This window comes from Ctenopharyngodon idella, chromosome 7, assembly GCF_019924925.1.
Source record: "Ctenopharyngodon idella isolate HZGC_01 chromosome 7, HZGC01, whole genome shotgun sequence".
NCBI classification, from domain to species: domain Eukaryota; kingdom Metazoa; phylum Chordata; class Actinopteri; order Cypriniformes; family Xenocyprididae; genus Ctenopharyngodon; species Ctenopharyngodon idella.
The window spans coordinates 28,733,583-28,752,093 of NC_067226.1; the positions used below are offsets into that span (position 1 = coordinate 28,733,583).

The 18,511-nt window shown below is 34.9% G+C and overlaps 2 protein-coding genes across 8 annotated transcripts in view; both read left to right on the forward strand.

The window, feature by feature from the left end:
• Positions 1-18,511, forward strand: part of LOC127516295 (Fc receptor-like protein 5) — a 192,660-nt gene that overhangs the window by 43,683 nt on the left and 130,466 nt on the right. For 2 of the 7 annotated variants that reach the window (XM_051900794.1, XM_051900797.1), the window contains exons 2-3: positions 2,876-2,920; positions 17,823-18,107. The exons of 4 other annotated variants lie outside the window; for them this stretch is intronic. In XM_051900794.1, coding sequence (XP_051756754.1) covers positions 2,876-2,920; positions 17,823-18,107 — 330 coding nt within the window. Of the gene's footprint in view, positions 1-1,193; positions 1,226-2,875; positions 2,921-17,822; positions 18,108-18,511 lie in introns of those variants that run through there. One more of the 7 variants, XM_051900787.1, reaches the window with a different exon arrangement.
• Positions 13,119-15,112, forward strand: LOC127516307 (uncharacterized). Its single transcript, XM_051900817.1, has 4 exons — positions 13,119-13,652; positions 13,750-13,906; positions 14,066-14,193; positions 14,294-15,112. Exons 1-4 carry the CDS (start codon positions 13,365-13,367, stop codon positions 14,645-14,647), a joined length of 927 nt encoding a protein of 308 aa, XP_051756777.1. The 5' UTR covers positions 13,119-13,364; the 3' UTR covers positions 14,648-15,112.

The following is an 18,511-nucleotide window of genomic DNA, read 5'->3' on the forward strand; positions in this document are numbered from 1 at the left end:
AAGAAATAAACATTTTACATTTTGTTGTAGTGAATCATCCGTCCATCCCATCTGAATCACTTTAGATTGTGTGTGTCACTTGTGTGTGAGAGCATACAATTCACTTTAAGTCATTTCTATGTGCTGGTGTTCATATTAAGTCTCTGGCCATTTGAATGCACTAAAAGAGAAGTGAAATGTCTTAAATTTGATCCCTGTTTGCTTTCTTTATATATTTCTATAACAACAATCACACTATGCTTTGATTCTGGGTTATTGTTGACAAATTGCAAATTTTTCCACAGATTTTTAACTGGTCCTAGGCTTTTACAGAAGTCACGTTTTTAACAAATGTAAAATAGATGGAAAATATGCAGACATTGCCGAAATGTAATATGCTAACAGATACACTGGATCACGTATTCGTTATATCAATCATCTTGGCTCAAACCCCCTTGCCTTCGGCCGCCTACTGTCGTCTACATTAAAGGCAAGGCTTTCGGCATCTCAAACTAGCCTAATAACAATGGCAGAAATGGAGCGATACTGAAACCAGAGAGCAACTCACAATCTGTGCAAATGCCGAAATGAACCACCAGCAGCTGCCGCCAGGGATCAGGCGCTGCAACTGTTTATGAGAGAATAACTCAAATAAGAGCAGTCGAGCGGTACATGAAAATAAGCCTACATTAGATGTCTCGTCGTGGTTTCACTTTGTATTCACTGGACTGTCCATAATGTGTGTGGCAATGTGAGAGAACTCAGTGTGAGAACAATTACCAGAAGAACTTGAAGTCATTTCAAGAAGGCCTAGATCAGGGGTCTCCAAACTTGGTCCTGGAGGGCCACTGTCCTGCAGAGTTTAGCTCCAACTTGCCTCAACACACATGCCTAGAAGTTTCTAGTATGCCTAATTAGACCTTGATTAGCTGGTTCAGGTGTGTTTAATTGGGGTTGGAGCTAAACTCTGCAGGACAGTGGCCCTCCAGGACTGAGTTTGGAGACCCCTGGTCTAGATGAACAGAGCTCTACTTGCATGCATTATATAACAGAGATTAATATTTTAAAATGGATCTTGTTTACTCTTTCTTCATGCATTTCTGTGTAGTTTTGTCTCCTCCTCCCTCGTCTCTTCTTGAAGTGTTAATGACTGTTTAACAGGAAGTGTCTGTTTTAGCACACAGCACTGTTAAAACAGTCCATTAATTTGACAGTATGGGGTCCAGTGCACTGCCTCTCATACTCTGTGAGTATTTTAATCATATTCTATACTATGTTTCTGTTTTCTGCACAATGCTTTTAGCTAAAGATAAAATAATGGTTGTGCTCAGGGAGTGTCTGAATTCACAGTTTCACTGTTTATTGTTTAAATTCATTGTGATGTTACATGTTGATCAGATAAAGAGTTTTAGAAAGCATGCATTTATCTGTGCTGCATGTGAAATGTTGTTTGTTGTAATTCTCTTTCATCCTATTTCAAGTAGTTCAGATAAATCAGATGTATTTGTTACTATGCATTTGTGTTGTATGTTGCTCTTTAAAAACTCTCCATCAGAGGCTCAGAGAGATTGAGAACAGTAATCGAACACACAGTCAGCTTCTCTATCACATTTTATTATTACACATTAAGTGTCACCAGCCATGAAATGATGCTCAATTTTTTCTCAGAACTAATTTCTTTTTTTTTATGAGACACCTTATCAGTTACTTTTAACCAGTTGATCTTAGTGTCATATTTAGTGGATGTAGGAAATCAGGTCTTCTCAAGATCATTCAGGTGTCAGAATAACCACAGGTTTACATCAACATATGAGCCTGTTCCACTAACACTTGACAGCCAAAAAGTGTCTAAGACAACATGTTTCCATAAATTATTTTGATAAATGTTTTGATTGAACTTTGCTTGTGCTATATTTCTTTAAAATGCCATTTTTAATATGCAATGCAAATAATTTTTGCATTTTTAAATTTAAAGGTGTTTTCAAAAACTCCAATAGTGTCTCGGCCCAATATAACACGCATGTCCACACCCTAAATGATCAGACGCCATAAAAGAACTATACTAAGACCTTTGTTTTGGGTCCTTTTGTTGTTCCCTTTCTGGTTCACTTTAAAGGAACTGGGGTTGGTTCATTTACGTTGTACAAAATACTTAGGTACCTAAATGTCCAAATTATTTTTGGGGCCACTATAAAGTCACAATTAATTTGATGTCAAAACAGTCAAACAGAAGTGATGTTGTGTGTCTCAAACACTTTGACCTAATTTGGTTTGGACTTCTGTAGCTTGTTTTGTTCCAGTGAAGAATCAGTGGTGTGAAACGTTAATCACATTAATGTTAATATTTGCTTGTAACGTGTGTATGCGAGTGTCTTTATAAAGAGAATTTTTATGTATTGTGATTTAATAATGTCATAGAGGTGTGAAAGGTTCTATATATTATTAAATGAGCAGAACACAAACAGGGGAAGCAAACAGAGGGAATGATACAAAGTAGATATGGATCATAAATAGAAATAGAAAAGCAAAATACAAGAAGAGGGACCAAAACACCTGAACTTCAGAAACAAACAAAACAAGCGAAGGACTACATTGCAGAAGCACTACTGAAACCACAGTCTGACATTACATTAGTTGATGAGAATAACATCATATGTTGAATGTTGTGAAGCTCAGTGGTTCAAACTGCTTCTCTGTTGTTGAGCATCAGTGAATCGACTCTCGTATCAGTTCACGAGTCCTGTGATGTCATTGTGTGTGGTGATGTTAAATGCTGGAGAATAAACCATCAGTTCTCACCTGGAGGAGCATCAAAACAGAAAAACACTTTACATTGTGATTTACATTGTGTTGAATGAATGGAAATGCTTCATATCTGTGTTTCTTCTGCTTTTAGTGCTGATGTCCTTCATCCACTCTGGACTTAATCAAGATGCTCAAGGTACTGTGCATTACTTTTTTTTTTTTTTTTTTTTTTAATTAATGTAAATTGTGTTGTTGTATTTATTTGTCTACATGGATACCTCAAGATCCCACATTTGTCTCTGTTGTTTTATGTTCATATTTTGCTGTCATATCCACAGAATCTGTCTGTGTAGGAGGTCCTCGGGCTGCTAAAACAAAAAAAATCAGTCAGACCAGTGGTTCAGTACTGAATCTCATCTTTGTCTGAGAGGCTGAGAACAAACACTTATAGAAGTTAGACACAAATTCTCAATTTCGCTGAAGAGTTGTATTATTATTACCTCATCAGCTCTTTAAAATAAGTGATGATTTATTCTTTTTGAAACCTCTGACTGAAAACAGCCCCACCTGCCGGTCAGAACAGGAACTGTTCAACAGCTTTATAAACACAAACCACACAAAACAAGGGCTTTAAACACAGACTTATCAGATAATTTCACACAGATTATATCTCTTATTAGTTGACTTTACTAGAAAATTGCGTGGTAACCCGTTGCACTAATCCATTTTAGTTTTTACACAGGATGAAACTACACAGGTTACGTTATATGAACATTCAATCTTAAGTGGTGCAGTAGACAAATCAAGTTTACATTAGTAGTCTTTACTGAAATACATTAGTTCACATTATTAATGTTTTTGAGCATAAGTTTTATAAAATAACTATTAGGTTAAACAAATGATTTTAAGTAGAAATAAATGTTATATTTAAGTAATGTCTTATAATTTTATAAAATTATACAACTTAAATTTAGATTTTTTTTGTATTAATTTGAAGAAATTAAACAATAAAATTTCAATGTTTTTTATTTTTTATTTTTGACCAAAAAAACAACAAAAACAACAACAACAACAACAACAACAACAACAGGAAATACTTCAATGTACTCAACTTGTCAACCAAAAAGACAAGTAAAAAATTTTTGCATAAGCAAATCTTTTTGCTTAACAATTAGGGATGCACCAATACCAATTTTTGAGTACGAGTACCGATATTTTTTTTCTGGTACTCACCGATACCGATGCCTATACGTTTATTAATTTCTCTCTCTCTTTTTTTTTTTTTGGTGATGTTGCAGTTTTCCAAGCACAGTATGTAGAACAGCTTATTTATTATTACTCTAATTTAAAAAGTAATACATTTTTATGTGCTTGTCACAAACTTAAAGAACAAAAATTTCAGTGTCCAATAACCTTCAAAGGGCATAATTACCTATATATATATATATATATATATATATATATATATATATATATATATATATATATATATATATATATATATAATTGTTATATAAAAAGACATTTACAAACATATTACAAACAATACAACAAATACTATAAAGATACAAATTAAATAAACTTGTTTCCAGATACAGTAGGTTTATATACCATGTATACATTAATTTACATAGTGTTTATCTTTTGTTGTTTTATTAACATTGACAAATATTTAATTAGGCTAAGGTCCCTTTAAGACCGAATCCATGGATGGGCCTACTGACACACATCCTGTTTTCACCCAAATGTTTACGTCCGCTTAAGCCATAACTGACTGTATGAGATACTCCACATGATGGACATTTTGACAACTGTGTGTGCATTTGACCATTCAGGCGCAAGGAGAACCGATCGCGCGCAACAAAGAGAGAGCGCGCACGCGAGAGAGAGAACACTTCTGGTCTGTGTCATTCAGCGCGATTCCGCCTATCCCGCCTTCACTAATCGATAACGAATTGTGATTGAAAGCATGCAGTTCGCAATGTGTGTGTTGTCATCATTAATTTTGAAGTATTTCCACACCTCTGAGGCTGACATTGTGGCACGGAAAATTCTGTCAGTTACGTCACGTGAGGTATCGGTCGTTGGTATTTTTACGAGTACAAGTACATGAGCTTGGTATCTTCCCGATACCGATACTGGTATCGGTATCAGTGCATCCATGAACACACAGTATTCAACAATATGCAGACAAGCATTAAACAATGAAAATTAGGGAAAAAGTCCGCACGCACACACTCCAACTGGTGACAACTTTTGAGTTGACAACTTAACTTGTATCAATAGAGCAACAATATGCCGTTTTAAACATACAGTACACTTTTAGCGCAGAACACTAGTAAACTTTAGAGCACTTACTGCAGTGACTGGACCATCTGAACAAGAATCCGTTCAAAGATTCACATTGTGCTTCTTGAGAACAAAAACAGTCAAGGTAGCTTCTCACAATTCCTTTGTGAAATTCAAATTGTAAGTTGATTTTTTAATGTTTGTAAGCTGGGTTTTAGTTCACTGTGGCTAGAGCTTAGATCGGGCCCAACAAATCAAGCCCGACCCGACCCTACCCGAGCCCGGCCCGGCCCGACACGTTCACTGTAATTATGAGCCCGAGCCCGATTTAAACCCGACCATTTTTAATATGTGGGCCGTTATAACCAGGGGATTTTTTTTTTAACGTAGGTGCTGCTGTGCTAGATCATTTAGGCTACAGGGGGGAGCTGCGCAGTTAAATATATATATATATATATATATATATATATATATATTATACTATTAATAAATGAGCAAAAATTGGCCACTCAATATTAAATATTCAATTATTTTAATTATCATAATTAAAGTTTTAATTTTATTAAATTGAACAAGCACAACATTTAGCATTCAATCAAATATTCTTAAAGATTGATTATTATTAATATTGTTATTTCAACATATGCGTGTGAGCAACAAAGCAAGATGTGCATTTGTAAATTCGGTGACAGCGTGTGTTACGAGTTTCAAATGGTTTAAGTGTGACCGCGGCGCGCCGGCGCCTCCATGTCATTATTATATTGTCTGCTATATTGCTTTTTATGTAAAAAATCCAGGCAATTGGTTGATGAAAAATGTATTAAAATTAAGATACAATTTATACTAAACGAAATTCACTTTAAAGAAAATCTTTCTTCAAAACAAAACTTAACAAACTTGAAACTAAATGTGCTTATTTAATGGCTAAAACACGTAGGCTACTACAGACTCTCTTTTTGTACAAATTGCAGCACATTCATTTAATTCTGAATTTTGCACATGTAAGTTGAAAGGCATTTGTTTGTGCATAGTAAAACATATCTGTAACATTTATCAAGTTCATAATTGTGCGTGCATTTATTATTATCTTAATGAATAATACGACAAGGAAGAAGCATGTAAACAGCGTTGTTTTTTATTCAGTAATAATAAAAATGGATCGTAAATGGATCTGAAATTCCGAATGAAGAAACGTAAAAAAAAAAAAAAACGTGAACAATGATGAACACAGAAAATGATGGCCTAAGACTATAGGCCTACTACTTTATTATAATTAAACAATGTTTTAGAACATATAATATTTTTTTAAACAAAATAAATATTTGTAAAGCCTATTATAAAACGTAGGCCTATAGTGCAAAAACGCTGCTCCATTTTGGTAGCCTCCTGCCTCTGTATGAGCCTGTAGATGAAGTGTGAGAAATTGATTAGGCCAAGCAAGGCTGCCTGCTATATATGTAATCATTATATAATACCATATTAATCACAAAGCTATAGCCTACTTACATGGTTCTACATGTTGTCATGCAAGAACAAGATTGCGTCCACAGTTTCTGGTTTCAGAGCGGTCCTCTTCTGCGTCACGCGTGCGAGACTGCAAGTGCGAGTGGACGAGACGCTGCGCATGACACGTGACGTTCTTTATCAAGGGCCCGACCCGACCTGGCCCGAGGACGGTGGTGGGAAATATCGGCCCGACCCGGCCCGCGGGTCGGGTCGGGTCGGGTCGGGTCGAGTCCGGGCTCGGGCTCGGGCAGAGAATCTAAGCTCTAACTGTGGCCCAACATGAGAAGTACTTGTTGGATGAACTGGAATGTGTTCTTCATTGATTTGGGGTAGTTGAGATGCAGTGCATATGAAAGTCCAAAGAGAATGCACACAGCTTTTGGCAAGACTTTAATACCTTCCATCACAACTTCTCCCTCAATGATGATCTTAATTGAAGCTGGTTTGAGATGAAGGGAAGATGGGAGCACAGCACCTTCATGCTCAACAAGGGGGATCCCAAAGTCAAGGTGGCGAAATGAGTGATCATCATTGGAGTCCTAGCAACAGAGCACATTCATGACATTTCTCATTACATAACCATCAATAATGTTAAACAATATAGTCTTGTAATGAGACAGACACATGAGGGAATGTGTGAAGTGGTTGCGGAATATGACTGCTGTAGTACATTAAAGGGTTAGTTCATTTACTTGTTTACCCTCATGTCCTTTTAAACCCATAAGACTTATGTCCATCTTCAGATCAGAAATAAAGATTATGATTATATATATATATATATATATATATATATATATATAAACAAAACAAAACAAAACAAAAACCCTAAGGGGTTAATAAATAAAGCCATCTTATCTCTTCAAAAGACTTGTATTAAACCGCTTGATTCATATGGATTTATTTTATGTTGCCTTTATGACATTTTTAATGGAGGGACAGAAATGTCTCCAATTTTATTATAAATACCTTAAATTGTGTTCTTAAGATGAACAAAAGTCTTATGGGTTTGGAAAGACATGAGGGTGAGTAAATGACAATGTTAGAAGGAGGTTAGAAAGACCAAGTTTCAATGGTTTAAAGGGTTAGTTCACCCAAAAATTAAATTTCTGTCATTAATTACTCACCCTCATGTCGTTCCAAACCCGTAAGACCGTTGTTCATCTTCGGAACACAAATTAAGATATTTTTGATGAAATACGAGGGTATCTGATCCAAGCATAGGCAGCAATGTCATTGCACCTTTTTAGGTCCAGAAAGGTATTAAAGACATTGTTAAAATAGTCAACGTGCCTGCAGTGGTTCAACTTTAATGTTATCAAGCGACCAGAATACTTTTTGTGTGCACAAACAAAAAAAAAATATTTACTTTATTCAACACTTTCTTCTCTTCTATGTCAGTCTCCTGCGCAGTTGACGTAGTGAATCACTGTCAAGTGGACTATTTTAACAATGTCTTTAATACCTTTCTGGACATCAAAAGGTGCAATGACGTTGCCGTCTGGTTCAGAAACCCTCGGATTTCACAAAAATACCTTAATTTGTGTTCCGAAGATGAATGAAGGTCTTACGGGTTTGGGAGGACATGAGGTGAGTAATTAATGACAGAAATTTCATTTTTGGGTGCACTAACCCTTTAAGCTCTATCCACACATTTTATCAAACACAAGGACTATCAATTAAAGGATTATGTTGTCATGGTCCTTTGAGAAAATAAGTTACTTACAAAGCATGGTTTGAAGAAGTTCATGGGGTTGTCACCAAGGACATTCAGAGGGATCCCTCTGATGAAATAACAGTTGGCTCTTGAGTCTGTTGGGTAATAAAATAAAAAACAAAGTTACATAGCTAGAATAACAAGAAATGATCTACAAGAAAGCTGAACCAACAAAACACAATTTTGATTGTATTGGACAACCAATACAGGATCACTTATTGTGACGTTTTCATTACTGTAAAAAAAAACAAAAAAAACAATGCAACAATGCAGTGTATAATGGATATGGACTAACCCTGGTTTGTTGTGAAAGCGGTGTCAACAGCTGTCCAACATTCCCTCTCTTAGATCGAAAGATATCAATTAGATGAAGACTGTGTCGATCAATGTTTTCACAGAATTCCTGCTTGAGGTTCTTTCCCACAATCCTGTTAAACACCTGCAAAATAGAAAAAAATACAGAGCAGTACATTTAAAAACTAAATTATACTGTGGTCGAAGGTACCAATGTTGTGTGTGAGAAAAGATTAAAGGGATACTTCACCCAAACATGAAAAGTTGCTCATCATTTACACACCCTTATGCTGTCCCAGGTGTATATGAATTTCTGTCTTTCTTTGGATGAACACTAAGAAAGATTTTCATAAATCATTTCTGTGAGCTTATGTAATGCAAGTGTACGGGACGGTAGTTGATGCTTCAAAAACCACACAAAGTAAACACGATAATTCATACAAACGGATTCAGAGGTTAAATATTTTCTAGAAAATGTTTTGTTTGTGTTCATCTGAAGAAAGAAAGTCATATACATCTGGGAAAGCATGAGGGTGTGTAAATGACACTGAACAATAACATCAAATAATAGAAGGATAGAACCAATATAAAGTTGGTTTGACGTTGGACGTTCGACATTCGTAAGAGATTCAGCTACGAAAACACTTCAATAGATCAATAACGATTCAGTATAAGAACAAAAAACAAGTTTTGTTCGAATTGTTTTAAAATGTAGAAGAGAACACACAATGTAGTTTATGTGTTTAATCCGCTTTGCTGTATTAGAAACCTATACATTTTGTGATGTAAAATAGCAGATAGGGACCGTCTACAAAGCACAAAACGAAGAGGAAAAATGCTCAATTTTTCCATCCATATGCTTTACTCTTGAAAAAAGCCAATTAAACTGTGCACACAAAGCTTTGAAACATACACACACACTCACGTGGAAAAAAACACTGTAAATGTTACATATTGGAAAGAATAAAAGTAGTGGTAATAGTAATGTTATTAAGAAAAATAAGTTTTACACTGAGTAAAAATATATTTCAATCCCAAATTCATATAATGTGATCTATTAAAAAAACTGCTTTCAGTTGGTTTTACTATCATAAGTGATGCAAAAACAATGCTATTGAGATTCAGATGTGATAATAAATTTGTATAAAATACATATAGACGATTTTTTTTTTAAATATAGAGGCTGTGTGTTGTTGCTGGCTCCTAGAAGAGCAGTTTAAGGTTGGTTTTATTCACAGAACTGTAGCACAAGGTGCTATTGATATTCAAAGAAAGACATAAACTCATTGAAAATAAACAAGTGTTCTAACTAAACTTTAAATGCTGTGTGTTGTTACTGATTCCTAGAAGAACAATTTAAGGCTGGTTTCATTCAAAAAACAATAGCATAACATGTGTTATTGAAAGCAACAATTACGAAAAATCATGCAAAGCCTCCTAAAGACTGAGCGGTATTACTGCCCCCTAAAGGAACATGTTGCAGTTGTTTTGACTGAGTTTGATATTCAAAATTTAAATAAATTTATTTAAAAATCATACAGTGTTCAATCTCAACTTCACAGGGTGTGTCTTGTTACTTGGACCAAAAAGAACATTTCTATTCATATATTTATGTGATTTGTAATTCAGGATAAATGCTATTGAATTAAATTCAAGCATGTTGATAAATTCATTTTAACCAAAATTAACAAAGCTTATTAGCTATTTAAAACATGCTATAATCCAACAACGGCAAACAGGCTTTCCAAATAATCTAAATCAACATTTACATAGTATAATTGTAGTAAAAATATATCTCTTACATGTGTCCCGCAAACTCACATCTATGTCCTGTGACAGAGCAATAACCAGGTGTTCATCTTGCTGCAATTGTTAGGTAAAAGAGCTATTTACCTCATCCCAAACATAGTTTATTTGTTAGTGTAATTTAATGATTTTTAAATGTTAAATAACATTTTTATTATTGTACAATCAATTAATTTTAGATGTAACCACATGAAGCACATTATTTAGGTTACCATATTTGCAGTGTGTTTGTGTGTGAACATATATATTTAAGGGCACCTATTATGCCCATTTCTACAAGATGTAATTTAAGTCTCTTGTGTCCCCAGAATATGTCTGTGAAGTTGACTACAGTCAACAACAGGCATGTGCCTTTATATCCAAATGAGCTGCTTTGCCCCGCCCCCTCCCCACAATCACAGTTCCTGCCTTAATCGGATACTCTGCCAAATACTATCAAGACATCTGCTTGGTTTTAATTATCATCTGTATCGCGATCACTCTCACGAATAGCATAGTTCTTCTTTCATCATTAAAGTTTATTATGTCGACGCGTTTTAAAGCTGTAATGGATCGTTTTCTGAGCGCACTTATCTGAAGCACGTGCACACACACAGCTGGCTGTCATACGTCAAGTCTCGTGATAATAATAATAATAAATAGAACAAGATCCACAAATATATGCCAGGAATTTCACAAAAATGAGTTAAATTCACAAATAAATAAAACGAGATTTGCCAATAAAAACATTCACTAATATGTTTTTATGTCACAAGCACAATTCTGCCTGGCATTCATTTATGAATCACCACACTCTTAAAAATGATGTGTTAAAAATTTACACAAAATATGTGTTAAACAATTCGTAACACATTTTGTGTTACTACAGACACATTGTGTGTAAATATTGTGCTTAACTGATTGTGTTAAACACATTTAAGCAGTACATATAAATAAAATGGTTTTTTTTTTTTTTTTTTTTTGCTTATATCGATATCTACTGTATTTATGTAGTTTATCATGTTGCCAACATAAAATAAGAATTTGGGCGCGCGGGGTGAAAATACTGGTGCGCCTGCGCAGTGACATTCTTTTTCAACTGTCGCTCCGTCAGCCATGTCAGATAATGCGGCTTTCTGCCTCAGGTGAGTGAAAATAATTAAAATACTTCTATAATAGTAACTTTTTTCCCCATCTTGCTTAAGATTGTTTTGTGTTAGCTGTCCAAGAAGTTGTTGTTGTATTTTTTATTATGTTGTCTCCATGTTTCGTACCCCAATTCAAATACACGGCTCGCCTGTTAACTAAATGTCGTCTATAGGCCCGCTAGCTAACGTTAGTGCATTTTGCGCGGCTTTTGTAAAGCTGTGTTTGGCAGAATTGTTAATAATACATATTAAGTGAAAGACATATTTGCATTGAACGTTGAGTATGAACTCATTTACACTTTACAATTACTATGGAATGTTACTTGGGTAAATTTGGTTTTATATTCGCACATTCGGACTTCCGCATAGGCTACAATAACTTTTTACACTACATTGGACATTCAGTGGACGTTCGCAAGTAAGTATGCCATTAAAATAATACTTGCCCATTTTGATCGATTGTGAAAAATGTTGTAGGGTTACAATCGTTGGTTGTAAATATCATGTCGCTGTTCAGAATTTGCAAACATTAACTTTATTGCACATTATTAGAACGTTCTTAAACGCAGAAGTCCGAATGTGCGAATATAAAACCAAATTTACCCAAGTTGGAACGTTTCATATTCAACAACGCAAACACCGTAATCTACCTTGCGCGCCATTTTGTGCTACGTTGCCTGACGAGTCACTGACTATTTAAAATGTACATTTTTATTGTTACACACTTAGTTTTCTCATTGTGCGGTGTATATATGGATACTTTTTTTTTTCTTTTATTTAGATGATGGATGTCGAGGAACAAATTACAGTTACTTTAACAATTTTACACAGAGTGCTTGCAACTGTCTTCATAGACGGAAAGGAAATATGGAGAAAACTATTCACAGTTGGAAGTGTCGGAGAACTGATAGCCTCAGCCAAAACTGAGCTGTCTCAACAAGTATCTCTTGATCGAATACTGAGATTTGACACAGATTTTCAAGAATTCATTGACACTGATGTGAATGCAGGAGTGCGGGAGCTTGACAAATTTCAAATACATTATATTGCAAGCAACACCCAGGATTTATTAGAAGGAAGTGTTCAACCATTACAGGTAAACCATTAACGTTAATGTATTTCACTCTCTATATTACTAGTGGTCAAAGTAAACATTTAAATAAATAAAATGTTTTTGTCAGTAGTGTCATTTAACAGATGTCATTTAACAGTAGACTTAGTGTCATTTAACAGATGTAACTCGGACTGGCACCACAACTAGATTGCTAACACTGCTTGAAGAAAAAGCCCCTACAATCCTGAGAGAACACGAAGAGACAAAGACACTTTCTATTTCCTCTAGAAAGTTTCTTGTTAAAGTTGCTGTCAGTGACCTCGTTGAGAAACATGGATTGTGAGTATATGTGGTTGTTTATAAGATGTAAGGTGTATTTGTTTAAATTAAATTAAATTTAAATGACATTGTATTTAAATAAGTTAAACATTTAATAAAACAGTTATAAATAGAACAGTAATAAGGTTAATTCAATAAATAACTTTAACAGTCTAAAGTATAACTTTAAGTGTTATATATATGTGTCATATATTTTTATGTTTGTCAATGTTTGTGTTAGAGACAATTCTGCAACTTTTATTTAATTTTTTTTTTTTTTCAGCTATCCATCTGGTACAGAAAAGCTGGCACTAGATAAGGAGATTGTGTCATTGTTCCCCTCGTTAAGGATTCAAGTGCCCTTTGGTGAAAATGAGGGACATGTAAGGATGTTTTTACATTATAAAATAAATTACTTAGCAATGTGAATATAAACTGCTCAAGTATATTTGACTCCAACTTAATTCTATTTTTGCATTACTCATGTCAGGAGCATTTTTTTGATGGGCCATCACACAGTGGCTTTATAGAAATGAGACTGCGGAGCATCAGACAGAAGCTTCAACAGAACGAACGGATGTACAGTTTAAAACGTCGTCATTGTACACTGCAACCTTCTTTGCCCAGTCAAGATGAAACTGTGCCTAGTGAGTGGTTGACCCTGATAAAAAGCATGCGACCGTCACCAGAGAATTCATCATCAATAAAGAGTGCAGTTGAACAAACCTTCAGTTACCGAAGGAGATGGATAACAACACAATCCCTAACTGTTGCTGAAATCTTCAAGGAATATCCCAAATTTCTTGACATGCCCACCTTGGTAATAGACATGCTCAACTAAGAGAGAACTTTACACAAACTTATATTTCATAATTGTAATATTAATATTTCTTTGTTTCTGTTTTTTTGCATTGAAGATGGACATTGAATTTTCCAAACTCACAGATGGCAAAGAAGACTTTTTTATCCGGAAATGGGAAGGGAGCATAATTCCAAAGCTCAAGGAAATAGCATCCTTGGAGAAGAAAAATGACATACAACACTTGCTGGAGAAAGCCGACAATCAGCAAGATGGTATGATTTTCTGCCTCAATGTCTGTTGCATGTGCACACATTTCTAAACCTAGTTTAAATGAGAAAACTAAATGTGAATTTTAATGTTCAATTCATGATTAAATAAATTTTGTTTTAAATTCTTCTTTTGCATGTGACCTACATCTTCGCTTCATCAAGATGAGCTGTGCTACACTATGTTGAAGATCCTCATTCATCTTCTTCCACCCACGGCATCTGGGAGAAGTGTTGCTGGCAGTAAATGCTGTGTGAACTCTGCAGTCTCATACCTGTTAGAGCAAGTGCCGGTATGCTTTTTTTTTTTACTGTGTTAGTTTGTGATAAACAACATTGTTTCTCATGCAGCAACATTTTCTGATGCTTTTCATTGTTTCATTTTTTGTGTAGGCTGGTACCAATGTGACCTCCTTGCTCAGTGAATCCATGAAAGGGTCCCTGAAGTCAGCTCAGCCGCAGTTGGTTTCCATCGGTTCTCTAGAACGTGAAGCACAGTACGTAATTGTGGCAAAGAATGATTCTTTTGCCCTTCCACTTGATGTTGAAAGCCTGACCTGTGCTGTAGACAGACTTTTCAAATTCTTCTGGCTGTGCAATCTTCAGTATCCATGCCAACTGACAAATTGCTTGACAAACTTAAGACAGACTCTCACTTATACCAGTTCAGTTCATGTGGCTAATACTATCAGTTTTTTTGTGGACAACATACAGGACAGGATACGTTCTGACTTTAAAAGCAGATGAAAGGGGAGAACCATTATTTGGTGAAGTTATACATATTATTCCCCAAAGCGAAAGAGAATGTGCACTTATGTTCCTGAGAGTTTTAAGAGTTAAATATTTTGATGAACACCTTTTTTCCTTCAATGTCATCAGAACCAAAGATTTTGACATGGCAAAGATGCCTGGTGACTTAATAGATTACAGACCTTTAAATATTGTATAATTTTGTGATCAGCAGTATGTAACTCCTAAATACAAAATTTTGTTTAAACATGTTGGTGGTTGAAACTGTTGAACACATTGTGTTTTGACCAGATTTGACAATGAATTGTTTTGTTAACATGATCACCTATAGGTGAATGCATAAACAGTAATTGTGTAATGGTTATTTCTTTGAATACAGTTTTTAGGTTAATTAAATGTATTTTTTTCTGTATGAAAATGAAATGTTGGTACACTTGAGAATAAGTTCAGAAAATGTGGTACTTTATATGTTGGAAACTGTTTCATACATATTTGATGTTTTATTTGACTGCTTAACAGATATGAGTTTTATAATATTTGATGAATGTTTTTTATAATGTATGATGTGTTGAAATGCTTATTTCACAAGTTTATAGTCAGTAACATTTGAGTGCATTAATTCCATGTTAAAAAGGAAAACAAATAAACAGTATGTGAGCAGTGTCTAATTGTTTCCTGTGAGATTTCATAATTAATGTACACAAATTGTTAATTGATCTAACATTTGTAATAAATTTTATATTAACATATATTAAACAATTTCTAAGTAACACACAGTTGTGTTAAATACATACAAAAAAACACATCAATGTGTTTACTTAAGCTGCACATTTATGTGTTACATGTTATAACACGTTTTGTGTGTTGAATTTAACTCAACATGTGTTGTCCCTGAGCACACTCAGAACATGTGTTAAAAATAACACATGTTGTGTTGTTTTCAACACATTTGTTTTAAGAGTGCACCTGTACATTTGTGAATCGGTTTCTGCACATTTGTGGATCTCTGCATGCATTTGTGGATCTGTTCCTGCGCATTTGTGGATCACCTCACGCATTTATGGATTCTGAAACAGTTCTAGCGTTATGGAGATAAAATCGTTCCATTATTCCAGATAAATAGATTATGATCCACAAATAAATGTAAAAAGATTCACAAAAAATAATCGTATGCACAAATGAATAGAATGAGATCCACAAATATATGTTAGGAGTTTCACAAAAATGTATTAAATTCACAAATATATAAAATGAGATTTGCTAATAAAAAACATATTCACAAATATGTTGCACAACTCTGCCTGCATTTATTTCTGAATCGCTTTCTGCGCATTTGTGAATTGCTTTTTGTGCATTTGTGGATCTCTGCACGCATTTGTGGATTTTGAAACATTTCTAGTGTCAGACTGCAGACAAATCCACAAATAGGTCGACTCCACCCACCGACTACTTCAGCCAATCAGATAACGGCCACATCGCACTGGCCAATCGCAGCACACTCTCCTTCTACAACCAATCACGTTTTGCTTTACAATTGTGGGCGGTCACGTTCATTATATCTATGGTCTGGTCAAGTCACCTTTATTTCTATAGCGCTTTACAATGCAGATTGTGTCAAAGCAGCTTTACAGTGATAACTGGTATAGAATTTTTGGCTGCACAGCAGCTCTTAAAGAAAATAGTGTCATTGTCCAGCTTAAGTAAATTCAGTATCGATTCATTCCGTTGTAAGAATCAATAGTTATTAATTTAGTTAATTTATCTATATCAGCACTGGAGTAAACAGTGATGTCATCATCCATCTCAGTTCAGTTCTCATACAAGGGTGTCGATGCAGGCAGATCAAAACACTGCTGAATATCAAATGTCAAGTGATGGTCTCGTTGGCTTAGAAAGGAAGTATAGGGTTCTTAAACAATGGTACTCTCTCTACAACCAATCACATTTGGCTTTACAATCGGGGCGGGAACAGACTCTGAAAGGAGCTCCCTCAGCTCCTACTATGGCAAGTTTTATGCATGTGCTTGAGCGCTGATTAGGCCATGTATTATATATTGGTTTATTATATATGATTTATTATGATTTTCAGTTTCCCATTTTACCTGTGTGGTGTGGTGGTAATTTTCTTACTGTGGTGGTTCACCGGTTGAAGGAATGTAGAAGAAAAACCATAGTATTGGCTGTCTCAATGTGTGTGTGTATGCCAGTTAACCTTACTATTTGCGTGTGGACCATGTATGGCACTAAATACATTTTTCCAGTAAAGCATAATAATTAAGGGGGGGCCTCACACAAAGAGCAGTCTAGGGGCCACTGACCACCGTAATCCGCCCCTGCATATGTGGGTCCGTACTCTCAGGGGCACAGAAATAAAAATCCCATATGTGGTACCGCTCAAAAGGTTAATAGAGATGAGCACAAAAATGACCAAATTTCCTCCCGTTTGTCGCGCACCACTTGTCATGTCCCTATTCCCCACCAGTGGGGCGTGCCCCACACTTTGAGAAACGCTGGATTAAATTCTTTAATATTAGTTGTTAATTTCACATGCCAATACTATTGTAGTGCTGTGATACTATAAACAATTTTATTAAATCATTATGCAGAAAATGTTTTAAGTTCATGCAGACTCACACAGACATCAAGAATCAGCGTATGAATCTCAACAATGGTGATAAAAAAAAAAATAAAAAAAAATTCAGATCAACTCTGAACGTCACAAAACAAGCTACTAAAGCTCTGTGCTCCAAAAAAAAAAAAAAAAAAAAAAAAAAAAACGGCTGAAAACATTCTCTGCATAATGACTTAAAATCAGAATATCAGGTTATCATAATATGATTCCACAGTATTTCAAGGTTACAAAAAATCATATGAAATTAACAGTTAATATATTCAGAAATTTGACATTGTGATATCAGTGAATCAGGCCACTTCATGATAACTATATCATCAATAAGCAGCCAAATGTCCAAATCTTTAAACTTTAATTAGTTTCATTAAACTTGACTCCTCAAAACACATGAGAAAACTAATGACAGTACAACAGCAAAACAGAATATATGATATGAAATATGAGATAAAATAATGTATAAACTACTTTTGTAAAACATTTACAAAATAGTTTTCTCTGAAAGAGCTGTTTGAGTCACTGTGTTTTTGTGTTTCTTCACAGATTTACCCACATCTACACTGACTGTGACTCCAGACAGATCTGTGTTCACTGGAGAGACAGTCAATCTGAAGTGTGAAATAAACTCTGATCACAGTGACTGGAGATATGAGTGGAATAAAGACAGTTCAAAGTTACAGACGTCTGAGCGTTACACTGTAACCAGAGACACTCTCAGTATTGTTGAAGCTGTTAAGTCTGATCAGGGTCATTACACGTGTAAAGGACTCATAGATGGAAGATCAGTTTCATCACAATCAAGCTCTGCTGTTTCTCTCTCTGTGGAGGGTGAGTTGAACATCATTGTCCTCATAAACTCTCTCTTATGATCACAAATCTGATCGAGAAACTGTGGTTTTGTTCAGAATGGAGCTGCTTACTAAATTCAGTACAGTATATTCTCTATCTGCCCATTTCTTAATAGTATGTGTGAAACAGATCACATTATGCAACAATAAATGGTTTAAACTGTCACATGACTGTATTGCAAGTTTAAATCAGCACTCTTTTTTTCACACTCTTGACTTTAGTAAATACAGTCTGCAGTTATATGTGAATACAAAAGAACATACATGTAGGCTAGATATGAATATCAGTGTTTCATTTAGTTTTTACCAATAATTACAAACATTTTGATGTAATTAATACAAAATGAAATGTGTGTTACATAGAAAACAGATGTTTTGCATTAA